The sequence below is a fragment of the Lactuca virosa genome, chromosome 7 (assembly GCF_052849685.1).
Source record: "Lactuca virosa cultivar CGN04683 chromosome 7, Lactuca_virosa_CGN04683_v6, whole genome shotgun sequence".
NCBI classification, from domain to species: Eukaryota; Viridiplantae; Streptophyta; class Magnoliopsida; order Asterales; family Asteraceae; genus Lactuca; species Lactuca virosa.
Window position 1 is genome coordinate 141027017 of NC_136432.1, and position 26461 is coordinate 141053477.

At 38.1% G+C, this 26461-nt stretch overlaps 1 protein-coding gene across 2 annotated transcripts; it reads right to left on the reverse strand.

Annotated features, from left to right (window-relative positions):
• Positions 1–1572: 1572 nt before the first annotated feature.
• LOC145125629 (pentatricopeptide repeat-containing protein At3g61360-like) lies at positions 1573–4038 on the reverse strand. 2 transcript variants are annotated; one of them, XM_079061065.1, is made up of 2 exons: positions 2270–4038; positions 1573–2152 (listed from the first exon to the last, which is right to left on the reverse strand). In XM_079061065.1, the coding sequence occupies exons 1-2, from the start codon at positions 3888–3890 to the stop codon at positions 1728–1730; spliced, it is 2046 nt and encodes a 681-aa protein (XP_078917191.1). In that variant the 5' UTR covers positions 3891–4038; the 3' UTR covers positions 1573–1727. The 2 variants fall into 2 exon arrangements, with proteins under 2 accessions (XP_078917191.1, XP_078917190.1); XM_079061064.1 differs by having other exon boundaries at positions 1573–4038.
• Between the last annotated feature and the right edge of the window lie 22423 nt (positions 4039–26461).

Here is a 26461-nt window from a genome sequence, read left to right on the forward strand (position 1 = left end):
GCATTCTCTCACCATTGTCTATTGGCCGGTTTTTTTTATCTTTTTTATTATTTATTAAATTATATACTTACTAAAAAATTATAAAAAATATATCAAAGTTCATGGTTTTTTAATTTCCTATAAAATGAGTATAATATATATATATATATATATATATATATATATATATATATATATATATTAAAAAAAAGTGAAGGAAGTTTCTCACCCATTCATTGGGTTTAGGTGAAGGAAAGGAAAGTGAGAGAAATGATGTTGTAGCCCACAAAAAACGAGGGGAGTTTCTCACCCACACCCTCCTGTCTTATGCATAAAAATATGTCATGTGTTAATCAAAATTTTGTATTATTATTATTACTTTTATTATAATTATAATAGGGATACAAAAGAAATGACATGTTAGCATCATGTCATTATCTAATTCCGGTAACATTTAGTAATAACCTAGTCAACCAAAGAATTATCCAACATTTCTTCTCTTTTAAATTTCCTGCGATCAAAACAAATATATGCAGTAACAAAAGTACAATGAAATGATCGATGATTATAAATACAACTTCATTTTCCATTTCATCATCTTCAAAATGAATAAACGAAACAAATCCTCTAAGTACACTCCTAAATTTCTAATCTCAAATGGGTAAAAATATCTTATATTTCATAAAATTATGTTCATGAATATCCTTCCTGAATATACCAATATATGATCTTTCAGAACATTTTTAATGATATAGTTTTATAACCATAGCAATATTTGATTCTTTGTTCCTTTTAGCGGTGGATTAAAAGAAACAAAATAACCTAAAATAAATTATCTATAGGAGGTTACCATGAAATTTTTGAATATTTTAAATATTTTCTTAACTTTTAACATCATTTTTAGTTTAAACGTCATTTTAAAACATTTTAAATAGCTTGTTATCATATTCTAGCATTAACACAAATTTTGACCTACTAAACTTGTTATAGTTCACCATGATATTTTTTGAACAATTTAAATAGTTGTTATCATTCACCATGGTATTTTTTGAACACTTAAATAGATTGTTACCTTCTAATTACTTTTTATTTATAACACATGTGATTTTTGAACATTTGAAATAATTAGTTACCCAATTCTAAAATTAACCCACAAATAAATACCCACACATGTGATTTTTGAACCATTTATATAGAATAACCAATTTGTCCTTATCTTCTCCAATTTCATCATCATTGTTCAACTCAAAACCAAGACTCCATCTTTTTGTTGGGGGAAAGGGTTGAAATCCAGAGTAAAAAACCAATAACATATAACACCCCGAATTAACAAAAGATTGTAATTCAATATATATTTGAATGTAAGGATCCTTCACAATAATCTTCATCACAAGCAAAACTTCCAAGAATATATCAAAGAACCATCAACAACGATGTTCTTGATCTATTAACGGTATTAGTCCTAGAATTTATGCACCATACAACCATGAAATAAAGACCAAAATTACAAAAATATTCCAAAAGGACCTAAAAAATCAGTTAAACGAAGGGACAATATTTGTTATTTAATCCACTACATTATGAATATCTAACTTTTTCAATGAATCTATAATCCCATGCGTAAATATGCAAACATGTATTCTTTACAAACAACATTTGTAAATATTTGTCTCACTGGCATAATACATAATACAGTTAAATGCATGTCAAACACAGTACAAGACTGTCTATTTATCTGTGTGGCGTTATCATTCATCAAAGCCTTCAGAAAGTATGTTACTAATTTCATCTTGTGTGTCACCTCTCATCAATATTTCACTAACACCCGAATTAATCAACAACCGATGGGTCCCACCATCTGGCACCCAACCTTTCTCCAACATCACATCCAATAACCAACGCCCTTCATCTTTATACCCTTCTTTCCAAAGACCATTTATCAATATCCCATAAATTTCAGGATTCACCACTTCATACTCACAAACCAACTTATTAATCATCTCCAAAACCATATGCAAATGACAATTTCGCCCCAAAAATGAAACCGAATCCTCTAATATTTCCATACTAGGCCACAACCCTTCATCCACCATTTTATCAAGAAAGAAACCACATTCAGTCACTTGATTATGCTCAATTGTGCTCTTTATGAGCTCATTATAACCTTCTGAATCTACACAACAACCCTCTATCACCATTCTTGCAAAAACAATCAAAAGATAGTTTTTTTTTGGAATTTTGGAGAGACTTTTCATGATGATATTGTAATTTGAATTAGAACAAGACATACCGGAATAATAAGCAAGTGGAATCATGTCGATTGCTTTGTTTAATTTCCCCATTTGACATATTCTCATGATCAGAATACTGAAAGAAGATGGATTTAACGTGCATTTGTTAAATGACATGTAGTGAAACACATCTATGGCCTCTAAAATCTTGTTATTTTGGCAGAGGTTTTCGATTAGAGTGGCGTAAGAAGAAGAGTCTATGACCCAATGTTCTTCACGAACATGGTGAAATAAGTTGAGGGCATGATCGATTTCTTTTGGGTTACATTTTGCGATAATGAGAGTGGAATAAGTGAGGGAATCAAGGGTAGAACCGGAAACTATCATTCTACTGAGAGCTTTATAAAGGGTGTTACTTGTTTGATTCTTGGTAAGATGCCTTATGAAAATGTTCCATGAAAGAGTGTTGGTTATGTTCTTCTTCATCATTTCTTGAAATAAACCAATTGCTTCAAGAAAATTACCAGATTCACAGTAACTTTTAAGAAGAACATTATACGGATTAGCTTCTGTAACTTGATTATCTTCAAGAAATGTTTTCGCCTCGCTAAACTTGTTCAATGTACAAAACCCATTAACCAAATCAAGAAACACACAATCAGATGGCTTCAAATCAAGATTTATCATCTCCTGGAGAAGATTTAAGGCATCATCCATGGATAAGTTCTTGGAGAAATAATATATCAAAGTCTCATAAATGGATACATCTGAGAGAATCTTGGAAGTTTTCATCTTTTCAAACAATCTCAGACCGATTTTGTGTTGATGCGTTTTAAACAATAAGGGTATGATGTGGGAAAAGAACTTCGATTCAAGATCACACACATTATTCAGAACTTCATTTAAAACAAGAAGAGCTTCATCCATGAGGTTTTTGCCAATAAGACTACTTACCATGATCTCATAAGTTCGGCTATTTGGGCAGCATCCCTTCTTCTGCATTCGATTATATTGATCTAGAGCTGCATCAACCCGATCTGCATCAAATAAAGCTTCCAAGAGGTGATTCAAGGTTTCGATTGATGGAAGAATGTTTGCTTTCACCATCTCTTTATATACAAATAGAATTGACTTGAGCCCTTTCTTCTCTTCCACAAGAGCACCTAATAAGCGATTAATTAAAGAAATTGAGGGCTTATAGCTGAATGAATTGAGTACAGAAAGAACCCGTAAAGCTTCATCGAGCCTATGATAGCTAATGAAGTTATCAACTAATCGTAAGAGAGCTTGTTCTGATTCTGGAAATCGAGCTTTCATCATTTCATTACAAAACCCCTCCATTTCATCGACTCTAGAAGCCATTCCCAACCTCATAATTATGTGATAATACGTATCAGAGGTGTTTTGAAACCGGTTCTGTAGGGAAGCCCATTTGAACAATCGCAAAGAAGAATTCAAATCGTTTGTCGAAGATAGTATATGGATTAAGGTTTCGGGATGAAGCTTACTCTTCAAGGATTGGATTTTTGCTTCATATTCGGCGGAATTCGGTGGGTTTTGATCAGTCCGAGGGTTTGTTTGGATGTGATTGGCACCAGATACTGAAGAAACATATGCATTTAAGTGAGCCCTTAACGAAATTCTGCCAGGAAGTCTCAAATATGGGAGCTTGGCAATCATGGAAGGCACTCATGAGCACTTGCAACTTAGACCATTAAATCGCTTACAGGTATCAATGTATTCTCGAAATGGTAACTGGTAAGGATTGAAGGCTGACTAGGGAAGTGATGAGTGGAGGAGTGACAGAACCCTAACTCTGCAAGAGAACATGTTTGCGAACGTTAAGAAATATAGCTATTTTTAATTGATTTGTTTAGGGTTATTTCCATAAAAGACCCTATATTTTGACTTTTTTTCTTTTTAGACCTAAAACTTTTTTCTTTTCCGAAAAAAACCCAACTTTTACTTGTTACTTGTCATTTTAGACCCTAACAGGTCACAAAAAAGAAATTAAGTATTTTTATTTCATCAAAGACCCTACATTTTGTACTTTTTTCTAGTTTAGACCTAAAATGTTTTTTATTTCAAGACTAATTGTATAAAAAACGTGATTATATCCTTTTAGTTTAAATATAAACATCGATTTAAACAATGTAATTATTATGTATACATTTATTTATGATTGGCAATTCTTTGTCCACGTATATTTATAAAACAAAAAAAAAATGTAGTGGTAAAAGCTATTTCTTCGCTACACCAAGTTCATGTAGCTTAATTTCGTCAAGGCATAAAAAACATAATTATATTTTTTTAGTTTAAATAATAGACAACGATTTAACTTTTGCATCTTTTGGAATCATATTGATTTACGCATGAAACATTTTTTTTAAACCATTACACATACAATGAAATTGTATAGTATAATTTTTTTTTCACGAGTGTAATATAAATAATAACAAAGTGTTTTGTCTACATTTGATAGAATTTACAGTTTCTAGCTCCAAAACCTTTTTTTTATATTATTGGTATAATTAGTTTTTCGTTTTCAGTTACATAAAACAATTACCAAAAGCTAGGGGTTGAATACATAGACATGTGAAGTCAAATTTCCTAACAACACAAAAGAGATTTTATATAATTTTAAGATCATAAATTCAATAGCCAATTGAGTACCAAACACCTTCAAGTTTTTTTAAATTAAAATGAAATCCTAAATTTTATTTTGGTAATTGTTATGATTATACTTAAGAATAAATAACCGCGATATACAAACACCATGTATTGATCTAAACACCATGTATACATAAGATAGATTAATAAAATGAGGTAGTAGCCTAGTAGGCCAACTATTCAATTTTCTTTTTTCTACAAAAATTTCATAGTTTTCTCATGCTCATTCACCACATTCCAACCATTAATAATAATGTCAACCATCGTATTTGGATATTTAAGTGTACGGTATCATTTTTGTTATTTGTATTTTCAACTTATGCTCAAATGGTTTCATCCCCATAATATAGTTTTATGTATTTATATGTGATGTTAACATTTTTTAAAAATGTATTAAACTTGAATCTGATATATCTAAACAAAACTATTACGAATGTTTAGGATTAATATTTTTATGTATGTATTTGATATAATTATAACATATTATTCAATAATGGGCTAATGCTACAAAATATTCTATGGCTTTGGTTTAGGAGTATGTTAGTGAGTGTGTTTGTTAACTGTTCTAAAAAAATTCGACCAAAAAAATAATATAGAAAAGTGAGAGAGGGAAATATGTCCAAACTCACGAAATAAGTATAATAGACAAACTAAAAAAAATTATTTTGTATACAGTTTAATAAATTACATGATATTTTTTTTCTACAAATAAAAAAAGTTATTATTATGCTAAAAGATTCTTCCTATCCATATATTATCCATGTTACCAAAAAATATTAAATTAACATCAAACTGTTAATTAGCGGTAATAATAACATTTTTCATAAACAATATATCAAGTTTAATGATATAATATATATCCAAGATAAAGTTTAATTATATCTTTTAGACAAAAATAAAATTTTGCAATTCTTCTAGGTTATATTCACTCAAAAGATAATAGATTAGATAACATTTTTTAGTTTATACATGTATATTTTCTTTTTCGGTGTAGTCAAGAAGTACCTTATATATTTGATTTTGAAGATTATAACCAATTTTATAGTTGAATTCATTTTGAAAAAAAAAACATTTTAGGTCTAAAATGGAAAAAACTACAAAATATAGGGTCTTTTATGAAACAAAAATACCTAATTTACCTGTTGGTGACCTGCTAGGGTCTGAAATAACAAGTAACAGGTAAAAGTTAGGTCTTTTTCGGAAAAGGAAAAAATTCTAGGTCTAAAAAGAAAAAAAAACCAAAATATAAGGTCTTTTATAGACATAACCCATTTGTTTATGAAGGTATTGTATATCAAGAGAAAAAGGCATGCCTAAACTAGTAAACTATTTACCTTTTTTATTTAGACAAAATTACTAATATAACCAAATTTGCTAATTATTTTGTAAAAAATTGTCAAAAAATCAAAAATAATAGCCATCAATTTCGCTGATGGATTAGGATAGGCTATAAAATGAATATTCCATCTGCAAATATACAACTATTTTATGTATGTTTCTGTTTTGAAGACTTGTACGTTCACAAATGAATTTTCCATCTATGAAATCATCAATAATCATCTATAAAATCATTGTGTGAAGTATAAATACCAGCAAATTAGCCGTATTTCATAGATGGTTGCAGTCCATCTATGAAATGCTCTCATTCCATCTATGAAATCATTGTTTGAATTCCATCTATGAAATGCTCTCATTCCATCTATGAAATCATTATTTAAAGTATAAATAAAACAAGTTAGCCCCGTTTCATAGTTGGATTGCAATCCATCTTTGAAATGCTCTCATTCCATCTGCGATTTGTCGGTAGATTTTTTTTAAGTAGTTAGTGTTAGGAAGTAAAGCGAATAACTAACAAAATTATAAACATACAAGACACAATATTTAAGTGGTTCGGTCAAGGTGACCTACGTCCACGGGCAGGAGGGGTGAATTCTTTTATTTCAGAGCTCTCAAACAGAGGTTACAAGTACAATTACACAGAGATTCGCCTATCACTCTAGAATTCAAGATAAAAAATGACCTAACATGCATCCCTATTTATACTTGAGGGATCAGACCTAAAAACCTAATGAGCCAAGCCCTGGGGCCCATGGGCCCATGAATGGTGACAACCAATCCTATTCTGCCATGCAACATCTTCTGGAACATTCTTCCATGTCATACAACCCATGAGCATCAACAACACACATGATGGAGCACCTTGTGCCATAGTGGAGCAACATGATGTATAAGTGGCGCATCATGAACACTAATGGCCCAACAACCATCATAGTGGCACAACATGGTGTAATCCTTGAGCAATACCAACTTCTAAGCATCCTTGAACGATCTTGAGCATCATAGAGGACTTCATAGCATACTTGGCTCATCAAGGACCAATATGGTCCAACTTGCACCATCATGGCGCAACAGAAACTCCATGGCGCAACAACATCTCCAGATGGCGCAACAAGGAATATGGATGGCGCAAGAGTCTTCAAGTGTGGCTCAAGAACATCAAAATTTGATCAACAACATCACCATAGCGCAAAAGGCACATGCATGACACAATAAGGCCATGCATAGCGCAACAACAAGCCTCATGGCGCAAGAGTGAACAAGATGGCGCAAGAGAGAGTGCCATGGCGCAAGAGCATCACTATTCACCCATCCCTTTATCATATGGCACAACAAGGATCCATTGTTACTCCATATCACTCCAAAGTTCTCTAAACCTCTTCCAGTTGCTCCAAACCCCCTTTTGTACAATCCGTTCCTTTGGCACTTGATCCGTTCCTTTGTCAGTCGATCCATTCCTTTTTCAGATGATATGTTCCTTTGTCACATGCTCCATGAACCTCAAGTGCTCCATTTAGTTCCAAGTGCTCCAAATGCTCCATGAACATGATCCAAATGCTCGAGTCACATTTAACAATCTCCACCTTGACTTAAGCATCCCCTGAACTCCACCTCGAATCAGAACTTCCTATCCCTTCCTGCCATTCGTCCCCGAAGGGACCTATCTCCTGCGAACATCAACCAAGTCCAAGCAAAGCTTGAACTTCTCCATGGGCAACGAATTTGTCAGCATATCTGCTGAGTTGAACTTGGTATCAATCTTCAGTATAGAAAACTTGTCTCCTTCTAGAATATCCCGAATGAAATTTAGCCTGACATCAATGTGCTTCGTCTTCTCGTGATACACAGGGTTCTTAGAAAGACTCAAAGCACTTTGACTGTCACAATACAAGACAGGCTTCTCCACCTTCAGACCAAGACTCTGAATAAGCCGTTGCAACCATATCTCCCCCTTTATTCCTTTCGTCATGGACATGTACTCGGATTCAGTTGTAGACAAAGCAACGGTATCTTGTAACGTTGACATCCAACTGATGAAACATCCGAATAAAGTGAATATGTAGCACGTCCGTGACCTGCGCTTCAACAAGTCACCACCATAATCAGAGTCTGCATATCCCACCAAGACACTCTTCGTATTTGCTCCATACACCAAGCAAACATTCGTCGTTCCCTTCAAGTATCGCAAGATCCACTTTACAGCTTCCCAATGAGTCTTCCCTGGATTACTCATAAACCTGCTAACCACACTAAATGTATGATCCAAATCAGGTCTGGTACAGACCATAACATATATGAGACTTCCAACAACACTTGAGTATGGAACCTTGCTCATGTACTTCCTTACTTCATTAGTAGTGGGTATATTGCTTGGACCAAGTTTAAAGTGAGCTGCCAAAGGAGTTCCAACTGGCTTGGACTGATCACAATTGAAGGATTGCAGAACTTTCTCAATGTACTTCTGTTGAGAAATACACAACCGCCCTGCTTTTCTATCCCTTAGTATCTCCATTCCAAGTATCTTATTTGTTGCTCCTAAATTCTTCATTTCGAACTCATTCTTCAAGGTCGCCTTAAATTCATTTATTCCAGCCATGTCTTTGGTTGTGATGAGCATATCATCAACATATAGCAACAAATGTATGTAGGAATCTCGTGACAATTCCTTTGAGTGGACACAATTATCAAATTGGTTCCGAGTGTAGCCATTCAAGATCATGAATGAATCAAATATCTTGTGCCATTGTCTTAGAGACTGCTTCAAACCATACAGGGATTTCTTCAGCAAACATACATGGTCCTTCTTAGGATCACGGAACCCTTCTGGCTGAGACATATAAATTTTCTCTTCTAAATTTCCATGAAGAAATGCAGTTTTTCACATCAAGTTGTTCATGCTCCAGATCAAATGCACTCACCATAGCCAAAAGAACCCGAATTGTCTTGTGCTTCACGACCGGTGAGAACACCTCGTGATAATCAATTCCTTCTTTCTGAGAGAACCCTTTTGCTACCAACCTTGCCTTGAACCTAGCTGGTTCAACTTCTGGTATCCCTTCCTTCTTCTTAAAGATCCATTTGCATCCTACTGGCTTTGCTCCCTTTGGTAATGGAACAAGATCCCATGTTTCATTCTTCTCTAAAGATTGCATTTCTTCATTCATGGCCATCAACCAGTCATTTGCTTCTTTACTCGCCACTGACTCTTTATACGATTGAGGCTCCTCAATGTCAATGTATTCTCTAGTTGCTAAAGCAAATGCAATGGAGTCAAGTTCACCTAAATTCACACATCCCACATATCTATCAGGTTGTCAAATGACCCTTTTCAATCTTCTCTTTTCCGACATCAGCACCACTAGAAGAAGATCCCATAGGTTGCTCTTGGGTTTCATCTTGTCTAGGCTGTTCACTACCGCCTTGCCCCTTTGTCACTTATCACAACTTTGTGTGGATTTTGAGATGCAAACTCCAACTTCTGGCTAGCACCCTGATCTTTGTTCCCTGCTTGACTTGTATCACCTCCTCCCTGGTTACCCATGGTAGATTCATTAAAGGTCACATCTTTGATCGTGATAAATTTAGGAGTTCTTCCTTCTTTGTACACCATAGTCAATAACTTTTTACTCATGTCGCATATCCTAGAAATATGCACTTCATTACCCTTGGCTCAAGTTTACCATCATTTACATGAGCATATGCGGGGCATCTGAATATACATAAACCATAATAGTCAGAGGGTTTCCTGGACCATACCTCTTAAGGAGTCTTCAAGTCTATTGCAGTTGATGGTGATCTGTTCACCAGATAACAAGCAGTGTTAACTGCTTCCGCCCAAAATTGCTTGGATAAGTTAGCAAATATCTGCAGGCACCTAGCACGCTACATGAGTGTTTGGTTCATCCGTTCTGCCACCCCATTTTGTTGTGGTGTGTGTCGTACAGTGCAGTGCCTCACTATACCTTCTACAGTGCAGAAATTGGGCCATGTATGGGCCTTGGGTGTTTATTTGGATGTTGGGCCTTTGGATTGTTGGTTTGGGCCTAGGTTTGGGTCACGTTGAGTAAAGGGTAAAAAGGTCTTTTACCCTAGTTCGGGCACTTAGTGTGGACCAGATACGATTACTGATGGATGATTATTTTTGGTGATTTGTAGCGCGGGGATTTTATTGAGGCAGCGGCCAGAGATTTCTTTCGGTGAGATTCAGCAATGCGAGGTGAGTTTTCCTCACTGTACTTACGGGTCGAAGGCACTAATGTCGACCCATTGGAATGATATCTTTTTATGCATGCTATTATACTGTAGTGATCTGTTGGATCAGTATCCTGGTATATAAGATGATGTTATGCTTAGTGATCCGTAGATTTGTTTGACTGCCTGTAGACTGTTATATGATTATCTGTTATATGTGCACATGTTTGGCCGGTGGTTGAGGCTTCACTGCTTTGTGCGTAAGCCAACAGGCCGGGGCATACCAACCTTATGGTTGAATGGGCCCGAGGGTATTCCATCCTGAGGATGATTGAAACTATAGTATGTTGGCATTCTAACCCGATGGTTGAGGGCCTGAGGTATTCCAACCCGATAGTTGATTGGACCCATAGTATGTTGGCATTCCAACCCGATGGTTGAGGGGCCTGGGGTATTCCAACCCGATGGTTGATTGGATCCATAATATGATGTTAATTGTATTTGCTATCTGTTTATGTGTTGGTATCTTGGGGAAAACTCTCTAAGCTTTGACTTACAGTTTTGGGTTATGTTTCAGGTACCTCAGATGATCGCGGGAAGGCGAATGCATGATCGTGCACCTCCTCGTGTTTTGATTTATAATCTTGGGGAAACTCTGATATTAAACTTTTGAAAACTATACTATAAACAATTATGATTTTGGGTTTGTTTTAAAAGTTTATATTTTTCATGATTTTTATGGATGTTACACTTAGGCTTTAGGGTTTTGGGCCCTTGTTGGACCACAAGTCTTTCTGAGTTGGGCGTTTATGGATTTGGGCCCATACTGGACTTGGAATGCCTTTTTGGACTTTGGGCTAGTTTGGATTTGGGCCTTGGTATGTTAGGCCCAATATGGGAAGAGTAAAGCAGCCTTTTACCCTTAAAGTCGGGATTTAAGATTTGGACTCTCGGGTTGGGTTAATGACCTAATTGCTAATTAGGGTTTTATTATTTGTGATTTAGTGAGAGGATTTCACGATTCAGCAGCTCGAGTGTGACTTGTTTAGTTTCAGACCGAGGTGAGTTTCCTTCACTATACTCGTGGGTTGGAGGCACCATTGCCGACCCATTAGATTATGTTGGTAGGATAATAATTGTCTTCGTGACAATTTCCTGTATTTTTTGTATATGTTTGCTATCTTTGTGACTCTTCCTGTTATGATTACATGCTAGCTGTATGGGTGAAATAGAGTCGATACCAGTTGAAGGAGACCGAAGGGGTTGAAATACACCCAGTTTCGGTTGAAAGAGACCGAAGGGGTTGAAATATACCTAGTACCAGTTGAAAGAGACCGAAGGGGTTGAAATATACCCAGTACCAGTTGAAAGAGACCGAAGGGGGTGAAATAGACCCAAATATGTTTAAATGTATGTGTGTATGGTATAACGTATTTTTGGAGGAGCTCACTGAGCTTTGTGCTTATGGTTTTCAGTTTATGTTTTAGGTACTTCCAACTCGAAAGGGAAGGGCCCAGCTTGATCGCACCGTATCCGCCCATGTTTTCTTCCTTATGTGATTTTGGGATATGTACTCTGATATTATTTTATTATGATACACTTTTGGCTGTTTTTGACATGATTATGGAATTTTTTGAAATGAATTAAAAATAATTTTTTTGTCTGAAATTTTAGGATGTTACATAACTAAACCGAACATAACGTCTCACATATATAGACATATGATCAAAATCAATAATACAATAAAGTGCAAAGAAAGCAAAAAATGAAACATATGTTCGATAACATCTAATGAAACTCGGGTCTCCCCTGCCTGTAACTGCAATGCTCGACTCCTCGTTGTTGGAGCCTCCGCCCTGCCCTCGCGTCCATTGGTAATCCTCAATGTAGCTGGAGTAGGTGCTCTCACTGCTCCACTCATCAGCTTCGGACAACCGGCCTTCTTGTGGCACACCTGATTGTAGTGAAAACACATCAGAATTGAGCCTCGAGGATAATCCCTGCTAAAATGATCAATCTGACCGTAACTGAAACAACCCCTTCCTTTCTCATAGCAGTTCCCCTTATGAGTCTTCCCACACTTGGCACAACGGCCTCCCAATTGTGAACCCAGAGACTTAGGCCTCTTTTCCTTACACACTGCGGTCTGAACCTGCTTCGGCCCGGGCTTCAACTGAAGCTGCAACTCAATCTCCCATTCCCGAGATTTAACAATCATGTCCTCAAGGGTCATGTAGCTGGACATGCTCACAAATTCCCTAATATCATATTGTATCATATCATGGTACCTTGTCTTATTCATCTCCTCATCCGCAGCGTATAACTTTATTTTTTACCTACAATCAAAGTTATTTCTCTCATCTTATTTCAAATCATCAAACAATTTCTCATTTCATTCCTATGGATCAAAACCCCGACACTCCTCCTTCAAACACAAATACGTCTCCACCTCTCGGTTTTGCACAATACGAGTTGTACGTGAACATCCTCAATACTCAAGACAACTTTTTCAATCCTGTCTCACCCCACCACTATTCACTACAACCCTTCCACTAAACCTTTTTGAACATATTCGCTATAATGCAACAAAATACCACACAACAACCACCCACGCAAGAAACAGTACCCGAGATGCAAGTGGGGGGAGCCGAAAAAAATTGTCACACCCCCGAACCAGACGGCGGAAACGTCCGAGGGCTCGCGTGACTTAAATTGAATATCATCACAATGGATATAAATGAATCATAACATAAACATCACCATGCATCAATACATTACAACTGATATTGTTCACATCCAGTATATTGTTTTAAATATTACACATCCATAACATAAGTTGTTTAAGAGTTTTCAAAACATAGCTTCCTAACATACTTGATATTACCCTGCAGCTTACCTGTTACCTGAGAATACAAGTTATTTTGAAAAACGTCAACATATGAAATGTTGGTGAGTTCATAAGCAGGGTTGTGATAAAAATGATTTGTGTTGTTTATAAAAACCCAGAAAATCCGATATTTTCTGAAAAGACAATTGTTTACCAAAGTGTGAAGATCCATAAGTTGATGCGTGAATGATTTCAATACGTGTATAAAAGGGAGTTTTGTATTATAGTCATAGAAAAATACAAGCGAGTGATGTTGATTTCCTCGAAAAACCCGTTGTTTTCCGAATACATAAAAATATAATTGTTTTTCACATTGCTATACCGCCGCAACGAATGATTTTGATTACTCTTCCTTGATTACTCGGATGGTATTGGATTAATTAATTTCGTGAGTCGTTATAACCATGCATGATAATGACTAGTTATAACTACAGACTACGAACGACCCTTAGAGGTGTCGCCCGTTATTACTCATTTAATCCAAAAAACATTGATTACTATTGATTAACGACCTGAATTTGTTTACTTTGATTACACATAAGCCTAACAAACGAGGAGAAGAGGATTACAAAGTCCTGCTACTTTCGTGAGTTATTTTAGGCTGTTGGGTATATGAAGGACACGTTGGCCCATTTCGCATTTGATTACTTGGACCTTACTAGCAATGCTAATGGGTCACTAAGGCCCAATAGCACTTAAAAACCATTGAGGGTCCCTTTAATATGAAATTGGGTCATAGAAGGCCCAATAACATTTATTATTATTATCCCTTGGGCCCAAAGATCATGTTAATGGATCACAAAGGCCCAACAAGCATGCTTGGAGCTTTCAAGCCCAAAGTTTTGAATGTTTACTTGTTTTAGGTATTGTATAATTGTTGGAAGGTTTGATTAAACGATTGATATTTTTGGATTGACACGAGGCCGTTCGGTTGTTTATAACGATTTTTGAAATTATACATATATTCCTCTTCCAGTTTCAGCCCTTCCAGAAAAGTGTTTTTCGGTTAAAGTCCAAACTTTTTGCAACTTTTACAATTTTGGCCCAAAATCCAAAAACTTTACATTTTTGATCCTTTTTGGAAAAGAAAAGCATTTTAACCCTTGAAATAGTTTTGTTTAACTTTTTATCCCCTGTTTTGAGGAATTTATCATTTCAGCCCCTTGAAAATCATGTTTTTCGCAATTTTGGGCTTAATGGGCCGAAAAGCCCAAAATTTGGCCCACTAAGCTACAATTTACATTTCAAGTCCCTTGAAAAGCATAGTATTCATAAAAACATTTATTTTAACTGTTTTGACTATTTTGACCCTTAAGAAAACTGTGAAGGGCAATTTTTAACCCAACTTTTGTTTATTTGACAATTTAAGCCCAAAAATTGGTTTTATGTTGAAATGTGTTTATCATAAACTTAGAGGGTAATATTCTTGACTTGTTTAGTGTAATATTTCTTAGATCATGTTTGTTTTCCTTATTATGCCATAGATTTCGTGATTTCTTCCCTTTTTGTTACATATTTACCACATAAACACATATAATCTCACATACATGCATAAAATCATACATAGCATACACATACACATAGATCTACACATTTTACTTGTATTCTCCCCCATAAAACTTATGAAAACCGAAAAAAGAGGGGTATGAACTCACCTTGAGTTTGTGGGTTCGGTTTTGAAGAAGAATGGAAGAAGTTTGATGCTATTCTCGGCCTAGCAAGCTTCTTGGAGGATTTTTGGCTTAGATGTGTTCTAAGAGGCAAGATCACGAATTTTGTATGAGTTAAGGGAAAATTTTTAAGGAAATCAAGAAGTTAAAGTATGGATCAAGCAAAAACTTACCAAAGATTTGTGATATTAAGAAAAGATCTCCTTGTAGCCCTTGTGATTCTCGAAATTTTGAGGGAAAGTATAAGGATGTTCTTGTGAGTGTTTGAGAGAATTTGGAAGAGTATGAGTGTGTGTGATGTGTTCTCGACCGAAGAAGAAAAGAGAGGGGAGAAGAGAGAGTGTGAAGTGATAGGTGCTTGGAAGTATGAGATGTTGCATGGATATCCTATGTGTAATTGTGAGGTGGCATGTAGGAAAGTCAACTCTTTTCCCCCCATTTGTGTAGTTGGGCCGAGAGAAGGAGAAGAAAGAAAAGGAATTGGGCCTTTTTATGCTTAAGTCCATATTTTGGCCCAATTAGATGATTTTTGGCCCAATTGGTCTTTGGAGAGCGTTCACGACCCAAAATAAGTCAAGGAATGAGTTTTATGGCCCATTAGGGCTATTTAAATTTGTTATAGCCCAATAAGGCCCATTGAATATATCCTAGTTCATTTTAGGCTTATAAGGCCCAAAATATTAAGTTTCATGCATATGGGTCCAATTAGGGTCCATTTAAGAGTTCTAAGCCCAAAATAGTCAAATTGGAAGCTTATCGGTCCATTAGGCCCAATAAGAAAATCCTAGTCCAAAATGGACTTAAACCGGGATTTCTAGGGTTTCCAATTCTTTGTTGACTATTTGCAGTGCTTGTATAAGGTGTTTGATGGAAGTTTTGTTGTTATTGAATAAGCATCATACATGCTTTCACATTTTTGGTTCACAAATGTTATCATTGTTGTTGTTACAAAGCATCAAAATTCCTAGTTGTGACATCATCCCCCCGTTAGAGGGAATTTCGTCCCGAAATTCTTTTGAAAGCTAGATTTGAGAATGCGAGAATAGGTTAGGGTACTTCTGCTTCATTTGGTCTTCACGTTCCCATGTGAACTCTGGTCCGCGTCTCGCGTTCCATCGAACTTTCACAATCGGAATGCGACTTTGCTTAGTACGCTTCACCTCCCTGTCCATGATTTCGACTGGTTCCTCGATGAACAGGAGATTCTCGTTGATTTCAAATTCTTCAAGTGGAATGACGAGGGTTTCGTCGGATAAACACTTTTTCAAATTGGAAACATGGAACACGGGGTGTACACTGCTGAGTTCAGCGGGTAACTGCAGTCTATAAGCCACTGGACCTATTCGGGCAAGAATCTCGAAGGGTCCAATGTATCGAGGGTTTAGTTTTCCCCGTTTCCCAAAACGAATCACCCCTTTCCAAGGAGAGACCTTTAATAACACCATATCCCCGACTCTAAGTTCCAAGGGCTTCCGCCGCTTATCGGCGTAGCCCTTTTGTGTGTCTCGTGATGATTGCAGTCGGGCCCTGATCTGAATTATCTTCTCGGTCGTCTCGCGTATGATCTCTGGTCCCGTTAGTGCATTGTCTGATGTTTGCCCTTTTGCTAACTGAGTGTCTCCTACCTCAACCCAACATAACGGTGATCTACATTTACGCCCATACAATGCCTCGAAAGGAGCGACTTTGATGCTCGAGTGATAACTGTTGTTGTATGAGAATTCGATCAAAGGCAAGTGGGTATCCCACGACTTTCCAAAGTCTATCACACATGCGCGAAGCATGTCTTCAAGGGTTTGAATGGTTCGTTCGCTTTGACCATCAGTTTGTGGGTGGTAGGCAGTGCTCATGTCAAGTTGTGTTCCCATAGCTTTCTGAAGTGATTGCCAAAAGCGTGAAGTAAACCTACTATCTCTATCTGAGATGATAGATATGGGCACGCCGTGGAGTCTCACGATTTCCTTGATGTAGATCCTCGTCAAACGTTCCATCTTGTATAATTCTTTTATTGGCAGGAAATGAGCGGATTTTGTCAACCTATCGACTATTACCCATATGGTATCCAAACCACCAGTCGACTTGGGTAGTTTGGTCACAAAGTCCATAGTAATCCTTTCCCATTTCCACTAGGGAATTACTGGTTGCTGTAGTAATCCCGAGGGCTTCTGGTATTCCACCTTTACCTTAGCACATGTGAGGCATTTGCTAACGTAAGTGGCAATCTCTGCCTTCATGTTAGGCCACCAATAATGATGCTTGACATCCAGGTATATTTTATCTGAACCCGGATGGATGGAGTATCGCGTCTTGTGGGCTTCATTCATGACTACTTCTCTGAATCCCCCAAGTTTAGGGACCCAAATGCGGTTCATGAAGTAATATGTTCCGTCCTCCTTCGCTTCGAAATTCTTTTCCATTCCGCGTAACGCTTCGCTCGTTCTGTCTTCTGCCTTCATGGCATCCGACTGGGCTGCTCTGATTTGCGAAGTCAGGTGGGATTGGATGGTTATGGAGAGAGTCTTCAAACGACGATTCGAGTAATCCTTCTGACTCAAGGCATCAACTACTACGTTAGCTTTACCTGGGTGGTACTTGATTTCGCACTCGTAATCGTTCAGCAATTCAACCCATCTTCGTTGTCTCATGTTTAACTCCTTTTGATTTAAAAATGTGCTGGAGACTCTTGTGGTCGGTGAAAATGGTGCACTTGGTACCATAAAGGTAGTGCCTCCAAATTTTCAGGGCGAAGACCACAGCTCCTAATTCAAGATCATGGGTGGTATAATTCACCTCATGTGTCTTTAGTTGCCGGGACGCATAAGCTATCACCTTTCCACGCTGCATGAGTACACAGCCTAAACCTTGATTCGACGCATCACAGTAAACTACAAAGTCTTCTGTTCCTTCCGGTAGTGATAGTACCAGTGCACTGCAGAGTGCTTGCTTCAGAGTCCGGAATGCAACTTCTTGCTTATCCGTCCATTCAAAGGGTACGCCCTTTTGCGTAAGCAAGGTAAGTCGCTTGGCTGTTTTGAAGAAGTTCTGAATGAACCTCCTGTAGTAGCCTGCGAGACCTAAGAATTGACGAATTTCGGTGGGTGTTGTTGGGATCGCCCATCCTTCAACGGTTTTGACCTTAGAAGGATTCACATGTATCCCTTCTTGACTAACAACATGACCTAAAAAGTTTACACTACGGAGCCAAAACTCACACTTAGAGAGTTTTGCGTATAACTTTTCGGTTCGCAGGGTTTCCAGGATTTATCGGAGATGTCGGCCGTGTTCTTCTTTGCTTCGAGAATAGACGAGGATATCGTCGATGAAAACGATGACCATGTTGTCAAGGAATGGTCGGCAGACTCGATTCATTAGGTCCATGAATGCGGCAGGGGCATTCGTTAGACCGAAGGGCATTACGACAAATTCATAATGTCCATAACAAGTTCGGAAGGCGGTTTTGGGGATATCCTCCTCCCGGACTTTGAGCTGGTGGTATCCGGATCGCAGGTCTATCTTAGAGAAGTAACTTGCTCCTTGGAGTTGGTCAAATAGATCGTCGATTCTCGAAAGTGGATAGCGGTTTTTAATAGTGAGCTTATTAAGTTCCCTATAGTCAATACACATCCTAAATGTACCGTCTTTCTTCTTAACAAAGAGGACCGGAGCTCCCCAAGGTGAGAAACTGGGTCGGATGAATCCTTTGTCCAAAAGCTCGCTGAGTTGACTGGACAACTCTTGCATTTCCGCAGGAGCCAATCTGTAGGGTGATTTGGCGATGGGAGTAGCTCCTGGCACTAGATCAATTCGGAATTCGACTTGTCTTTCTGGGGGTATCCCCGGAAGGTCTTCAGGAAATACATCCGGGAAATCGCAAGCCACAGGGATGTTTCGAATATTGATATCTTCTTTGGACTTATCCACTATATGAGCTAGAAACGTCAAGTCCTTCTTTCGTATATACTTCTGTGCCTTAATGCACGAGATAAGACGAAGGTTCGTGTTGGGTTTGTCTCCGTATATAATTAGGGTTTCGTGATTTGGGAGGTGAAGGCGAACGGCCTTCTCGTGACACATAATTTCAGCATGGTGGGGGCTTAACCAGTCCATGCCGATAATCACATCAAAACTCCTAATGGAAACAGACATTAAGTTTATTTGAAAGACGTGATGATTTAAGGTCAGGGTACATCCGATGTAGATTTCCCCAGTGGATTCTGTTTTCCCATTAGCCATTTCCACCGTAAAGGTTTCATTAAGCTTCTAGGGTTGTTGTTTTAACAAGTGTTTGAAATTATTACTCACAAAACTTCGTTCTGCCCCGGTATCAAATAGGATGCATGCATAAGTGTGGTTTAGGAGAAACGTACCGGTGACAACAGCGGGATCCTGAACCGCTTCTCCTTGTCCCATGGTCAGCACTCTTCTTGCTCCTCCATTCCCAGGGTTGTTGATGTTGGGGCAGTTTCGACGGATATGCCCAGTCTTTCCACATCCATAGCAGGTGGGGCTTGATCCTGCATTATTGCCGCTATTGTTGGTGTTGCTGTTGTTGTGCGGTTGTTGTTGTTTCCTTGTTGCTGATTTTGGGGAGGATAGGTCCTGCAATACTTTGCCGTGTGACCCTTCCGATTGCAACTGGTACAATGCATCTCTCTGCATTCGCCATTATGATGGAGGATGCACTTGTTGCACATTGGGAGATTCCCAGAATACTGCCTAGGGGCACTTGGATTAGCTGAGGCTGGAGCATGTGGTGTGGAGGGTACTTGGGTGGTTGCAGCATTGACTGTCATTGTCTGTTGCTTCTTTGACGACTCTGAGCCTTGTCGCCCTTTTCTTTTGTTGTTCTTTCCTTTCTTGTTGTCACTCTCCTTCTTGCTCTCAGTTTCCACTGGCTTCTCGCCCTTCTTCTTGTTGTGATCGTATAGTTTCTTGGCCAACCTCTTGGCACTGTCGAATGTTTCAGGGTTTGCAGCTATTACATTTCCTTGGATTGGGGAGGTTAATCCCCAGATGAATCGTTCGATTTTCTTTCCCTCTGAAGTAATCATGCCAGGGCACAACAATGACAGCTCGCTAAACCTTGATATGTATGCATCTATGTCAGAGTTTCGGACGGTGAGATTCCATAACTCTTGCTCCATTTTCTGAATTTCGCCTCACGGGCAGTACTAAGCCATCAGCATTTCTTTCAACTCCACCCACGGCATAGCGTTGGCTATGGGGAGAGTCATGGCCTCTACATGTCCATTCCACCAAGTGAGAGCTTGGTCAACGAATGTGCATGCGACGAACTTCACTTTCACCTCCTCGGGGCATTCACATATCTCAAATACCGATTCCACTTTTTCCATCCATCTCTTTAGGGTTATCATTCCACCCGTTCCATTAAAGGTTTGTGGCTTGGCGTTGGTGAAATCCTTGTAGGAGCATGCCTTGGTAGGTCCTTGATTTATTCCGTTGTTCGAACTTCCAGCCCCTTGTCCATTGACTCCACCATTGTTCCCTTGGTGGATTTGCGCCATGGCTGCAGTAACCGCAGCAGATACAACTGCTTGGAATATAGCTGAGTTGACTTCGGGTGGGGTTGGTCCAGGGTTTCCACGGGTTGGTCGTTGGGGCATCTTTCTGTCATGGAACGGAAAGATGTTGAATGCCTATGATTTTTGTGAGATTGTGGTCCTATAAACTAAGTGTATTGCATGAACTTAAGTAGTTTCACAAATTAGCATACAATCATGGATACATAACACATAGTAGATCACAACTTCACAATAAAACACATAAAATCTTTCATTAATAATATCCGTAATTTGTTACATGAAAATTTGCTCGAAAGAGCACACATTAGTGGTGCAAGTTCGGCAGCGTAACGACTCTATGAGTAGTGTAATCACTTAAACATAGAGTCGATGGTACATAGCATAGGTCACATAAGCATAATACTATGGATAGATATGACTAGTCCTAGTCGTGGTGGGATGCGCCAGGGGGTGGTGCTGAAGAAGTGGACGCTCCCTGAAGGCGAGCCACCTGTCGTTCCGCGTCTCGGAGGCGAGTCTCCCATCTCACCTGTCTCATGTGGAACTCTCGGATAACCTCTCGCGTCTCCTGTTCTGTACGCTCTACTCTAGTCCGCATCTGGTGCATCTGATCAGCGGTGCTCTGAGCTAGGTCGCCAGTGTTCCGCAGTCGTCTCACTATGACAGGAAGTGCGCGATCAGCTGGTCCTCCCTCCCTCAAGTCGTAGAACTCGCGTGACATGCCAAATGGAGGTCGCTGTCCCTGCTGTCTGCTCCACCTCCAAAGGTCGATACCCTAGGGGGGTGTAGGGCCAGTCGGGCCCATCCGGTGAGCGGGCACCCTAGTCGGGTAAGGGGGGTTGATGACTTTGGACTCTGTGTCCGAATCATCATCATCGCTAGGTTCCTCCTCGAAGTCCTCTTCGACTTCTTCTTCTTCCAGGACCTCCAATGGCTCGGCAGGTCCGCCCTCGACTTCCGCCTCAGGTTCCTCTTCAGACCCTTCCTCAGGGTCTTCTTCAGGTTCGTCCTCGATCATTCTGTGGGCCACTAAGGCCTGATGAAACTGAATGCCCTGGTGTTCTCCTTCCATGGTGACTGAGAGGAGGTATATGAATAAACTATTATTACTCCTAAGATGTTTTAATTATTATGTAGATTGAGTTGATGTTCTTTTCTTGGTAACAAGGGGTATGTTTTTAGGTTTACCGTCCATCGAGGTTTTTACCGGGGTATGTAATAGTTGTACTTCGGAGAAAATGTAGTTGATCAGGCTACATCCACCCCTTAATACAACTAAGAACAGTCCCGACTTAACCAAGATGTCAGTATTATTTTATTTGGTTTGGTATTATGTTCTTTTTCCTATATCGCACAAGTAAAGATGTTTTATCGTTGTGTTTTATTTGTTTTGTTCAGAGTTGTTTTAGTCCCTCTTTGGTTTATAGTTGCATATCAATGTGTGGTTAGATATGCCAGTTCACTATAAACAGAGCTATGATACCAACCTGTCACACCCCCGAACCAGACGGCGGAAACGTCCGAGGGCTCGCGTGACTTAAATTGCATATCATCACAATGGATATAAATGAATCATAACATAAACATCACCATGCATCAATACATTACAACTGATATTGTTCACATCCAGTATATTGTTTTAAATATTACACATCCATAACATAAGTTGTTTAAGAAATTTCAAAACATAGCTTCCTAACATACTTGATATTACCCTGCAGCTTACCTGTTACCTGAGAATACAAGTTATTTTGAAAAACGTCAACATATGAAATGTTGGTGAGTTCATAAGCAGGGTTGTGATAAAAATGATTTGTGTTGTTTATAAAAACCCAGAAAATCCGATATTTTCTGAAAAGACAATTGTTTACCAAAGTGTGAAGATCCATAAGTTGATGCATGAATGATTTCAATACGTGTATAAAAGGGAGTTTTGTATTATAGTCATAGAAAAATACAAGCGAGTGATGTTGATTTCCTCGAAAAACCCGTTGTTTTCCGAATACATAAAAATATAATTGTTTTTCACATTGCTATACCGCCACAACGAATGATTTTAATTACTCTTCCTTGATTACTCGGATGGTATTGGATTAATTAATTTCGTGAGTCGTTATAACCATGCATGATAATGACTAGTTATAACTACAGACTACGAACGACCCTTAGAGGTGTCGCCCGTTATTACTCACTTAATCCAAACAAGATTGATTACTATTGATTAACGACCTAAATTTGTTTACTTTGATTACACATAAGCCTAACAAACGAGGAGAAGAGGATTACAAAGTCCTGCTACTTTCGTGAGTTATTTTAGGCTGTTGGGTATACGAAGGACACGTTGCCCCATTTCGCATTTGATTACTTGGACCTTACTAGCAATGCTAATGGGTCACTAAGGCCCAATAACACTTAAAAGCCATTGAGGGTCCCTTTAATATGAAATTGGGTCATAGAAGGCCCAATAACATTTATTATTATTATCTCTTGGGCCCAAAGATCATGTTAATGGATCACAAAGGCCCAACAAGCATGATTGGAGCTTTCAAGCCCAAAGTTTTGAATGTTTACTTGTTTTAGGTATTGTATAATTGTTGGAAGGTTTGATTAAACGATTGATATTTTTGGATTGGCACGAGGCCGTTCGGTTGTTTATAACGATTTTTGGAATTATACATATATTCCTCTTACCATTTTCATGAGTTGTAGTTTTTGGTATTTTTGACTCAAAAATATTAATAGTGAAATAATTGATTCAAAATATTGGTTTGACCTATTCCGCCTTTCTTTAACAAAAATGACAATTTTAGTCCCTTATATATAAAAAAAAGGACATTTTAGCCCTTAAACCATTTTCCTGACACATTTGACCCATAGACTTGTTCAAGTGATATTTTTAGCTCAAAACTTATTCTTTGGCAGTTTCAGCCCTTCCGAAAAAGTGTTTTTCGGTTAAAGTCCAAACTTTTTGCAACTTTTACAATTTTGGCCCAAAATCCAAAAACTTTACATTTTTGATCCTTTTTGGAAAAGAAAAGCATTTTAACCCTTGAAATAGTTTTGTTTAACTTTTTATCCCCTGTTTTGAGGAATTTATGATTTCAGCCCCTTGAACATCATGTTTTTCGCAATTTTGGGCTTAATGGGCCGAAAAGCCCAAAATTTGGCCCATTAAGCTACAATTTACATTTCAAGTCCCTTGAAAAGCATAGTATTCATAAAAACATTTATTTTAACTGTTTTGACTCTTTTGACCCTTAAGAAAACTGTGAAGGGCAATTTTTAACCCAACTTTTGTTTATTTGACAATTTAAGCCCAAAAATTGGTTTTATGTTGAAATGTGTTTATCATAAACTTAGAGGGTAATATTCTTGACTTGTTTAGTGTAATATTTCATAGATCATGTTTGTTTTCCTTATTATGCCATAGATTTCGTGATTTCTTCCCTTTTTGTTACATATTTACCACATAAACACATATAATCTCACATACATGCATAAAATCATACATAGCATACACATACACATAGATCTACACATTTTACTTGTATTCTCCCCCATAAAACTTATGAAAACCGAAAAAAGAGGGGTATGAACTCACCTTGAGTTTGTGGGTTCGGTTTTGAAGAAGAATGGAAGAAGTTTGATGCTATTCTCGGCCTAGCAAGCTTCTTGGAGGATTTTTGGCTTAGATGTGTTCTAAGAGGCAAGATCACGAATTTTATATAAGTTAAGGGAAGATTTTTAAGGAAATCAAGAAGTTAAAGTATGGATAAAGCAACAACTTACCAAAGATTTGTGATATTAAGAAAAGATCTCCTTGTAGCCCTTGTGATTCTCGAAATTTTGAGGGAAAGTATAAGGATGTTCTTGTGAGTGTTTGAGAGAATTTGGAAGAGTGTGAGTGTGTGTGATGTGTTCTCGGCCGAAGAAGAAAAGAAAGGGGAGAAGAGAGAGTGTGAAGTGATTGGTGCTTGGAAGTATGAGATGTTGCATGGATATCCTATGTGTAATTGTGAGGTGGTATGTAGGAAAGTCAACTCTTTTCCCCCCATTTGTGTAGTTGGGCCGAGAGAAGGAGAAGAAAGAAAAGGAATTGGGCCTTTTTGTGATTAAGTCCATATTTTGGCCCAATTAGATGATTTTTGGCCCAATTGGTCTTTGGAGAGCGTTCATGACCCAAAATAAGTCAAGGAATGAGTTTTATGGCCCATTAGGGCTATTTAAATTTGTTATAGCCCAATAAGGCCCATTGAATATATCCTAGTTCATTTTAGGCTTATAAGGCCCAAAATATTAAGTTTCATGCATATGGGTCCAATTAGGGTCCATTTAAGAGTTCTAAGCCCAAAATAGTCAAATTGGAAGCTTATCGGTCCATTAGGCCCAATAAGAAAATCGTAGTCCAAAATGGACTTAAACCGGGATTTCTAGGGTTTCCAATTCTTTGTTGACTATTTGCAGTGCTTGTATAAAGTGTTTGATGGAAGTTTTGTTGTTATTGAATAAGCATCATACATGCTTTCACATTTTTGGTTCACAAATGTTATCATTGTTGTTGTTACAAAGCATCAAAATTCCTAGTTGTGACAAAAAGGCCAACAAAGGGAGAGCACAAAGGAAAGGGAAAGCGGTCGCGGCAGATTAATTGGAAGACGAACCTCCAACATGGTGGACTACGGAGGAAGAATACGCGTTGGCGGTGGCATGGTGCGGGACATCAAAAAATCCAACGCAAGGAAACGATACGAGAAAAGTTGCTTTTTCGGAAGCCGTAATCGGAAAATTTTGGTCCATTTTTGAAGAAGGATGCAAATTATCGCAATCAGAATATGTTGAGTAGCAAATGGACTCAAATAAGCAAGAAGTGCACCAAGTTCAATTCCGTCTACAACAAACTTTCCTCCCACAAGCAAAGTGGTGCAACCGATTTTGACGTTTATAGAGTAGGGAGGGATCAATATCATGTCGAGACCAGTCACGTTTTCGAGTTCGAAAAGATTTGGGAGATTGTCAAGGAAGACCCAAAATGGAATAAAACGGACACATTTACGGAACAACAATCGAAGAGGTCTCGCGGCTTGGGTTCGGTCGACGTTTCGGATGCACGCACGAACGTCGACCTCAATGCGGACGCGGATGAGATACCGGATGAGTTCAACGACATCAAAGAGATCTCCCCGCCTCGACGACCGATAGGTTGCGACAAAGCGAGACGAGATCAACGATATGCAGAGGAAGGCAAAAGTAGACGTCGAGAGCAAGCAGAAATGAAACAAAAATTTGACGATCACAACGAAATCCCGCATAAAAGATATGAGTTGTAATGAGAGCATTTGGAGTTCCTTCGTCGTGAAGCTGAGGAAGATCGCATTGCGAAGTATTTATCAATTCTTCAAACTAGCGAGGAGAATATGCCACCGAGACGGTTGGAGGTGCTCCGAAAAATGAAGGCAAAGATCGAGCGGAAATATTTAGGCGAAGAATAATGTATCGGTTTTATATTTTTAAATTTATTATGTTTTCGATCAATGTTTTTTTTTCCTGTTGTAATGTCGTTTTTATTTTTAAAATGGTATGTTTAATTAAGTATTTAATTTAATCATGTTTTATTTAATTTATATGTTTTTTTAAAAAATATTATGACATAAATTAAAAAAATAAAACAAATTAGAAAAATAGAAATAAAAAACATAAAACAAAATAAAAAATGGTAGGTGTTATAACATGTTATTTGGTGTTGTCCATTTCCACCTTGGGTGTTATAACACCAAAAGTATGACTAGGATGATGAGGTGGACACTTTGGATGTGATAACATGTTGCCTACACCCAATAGCCTTACAAATTGAATGTTTCTTAACAACATCACCTGATTATACTAGATTACATTACATGTTTACAAAAATATCTCGTCTAAGGCTAAGTGGTGTGGAGGTATTTGTGCCGGCGG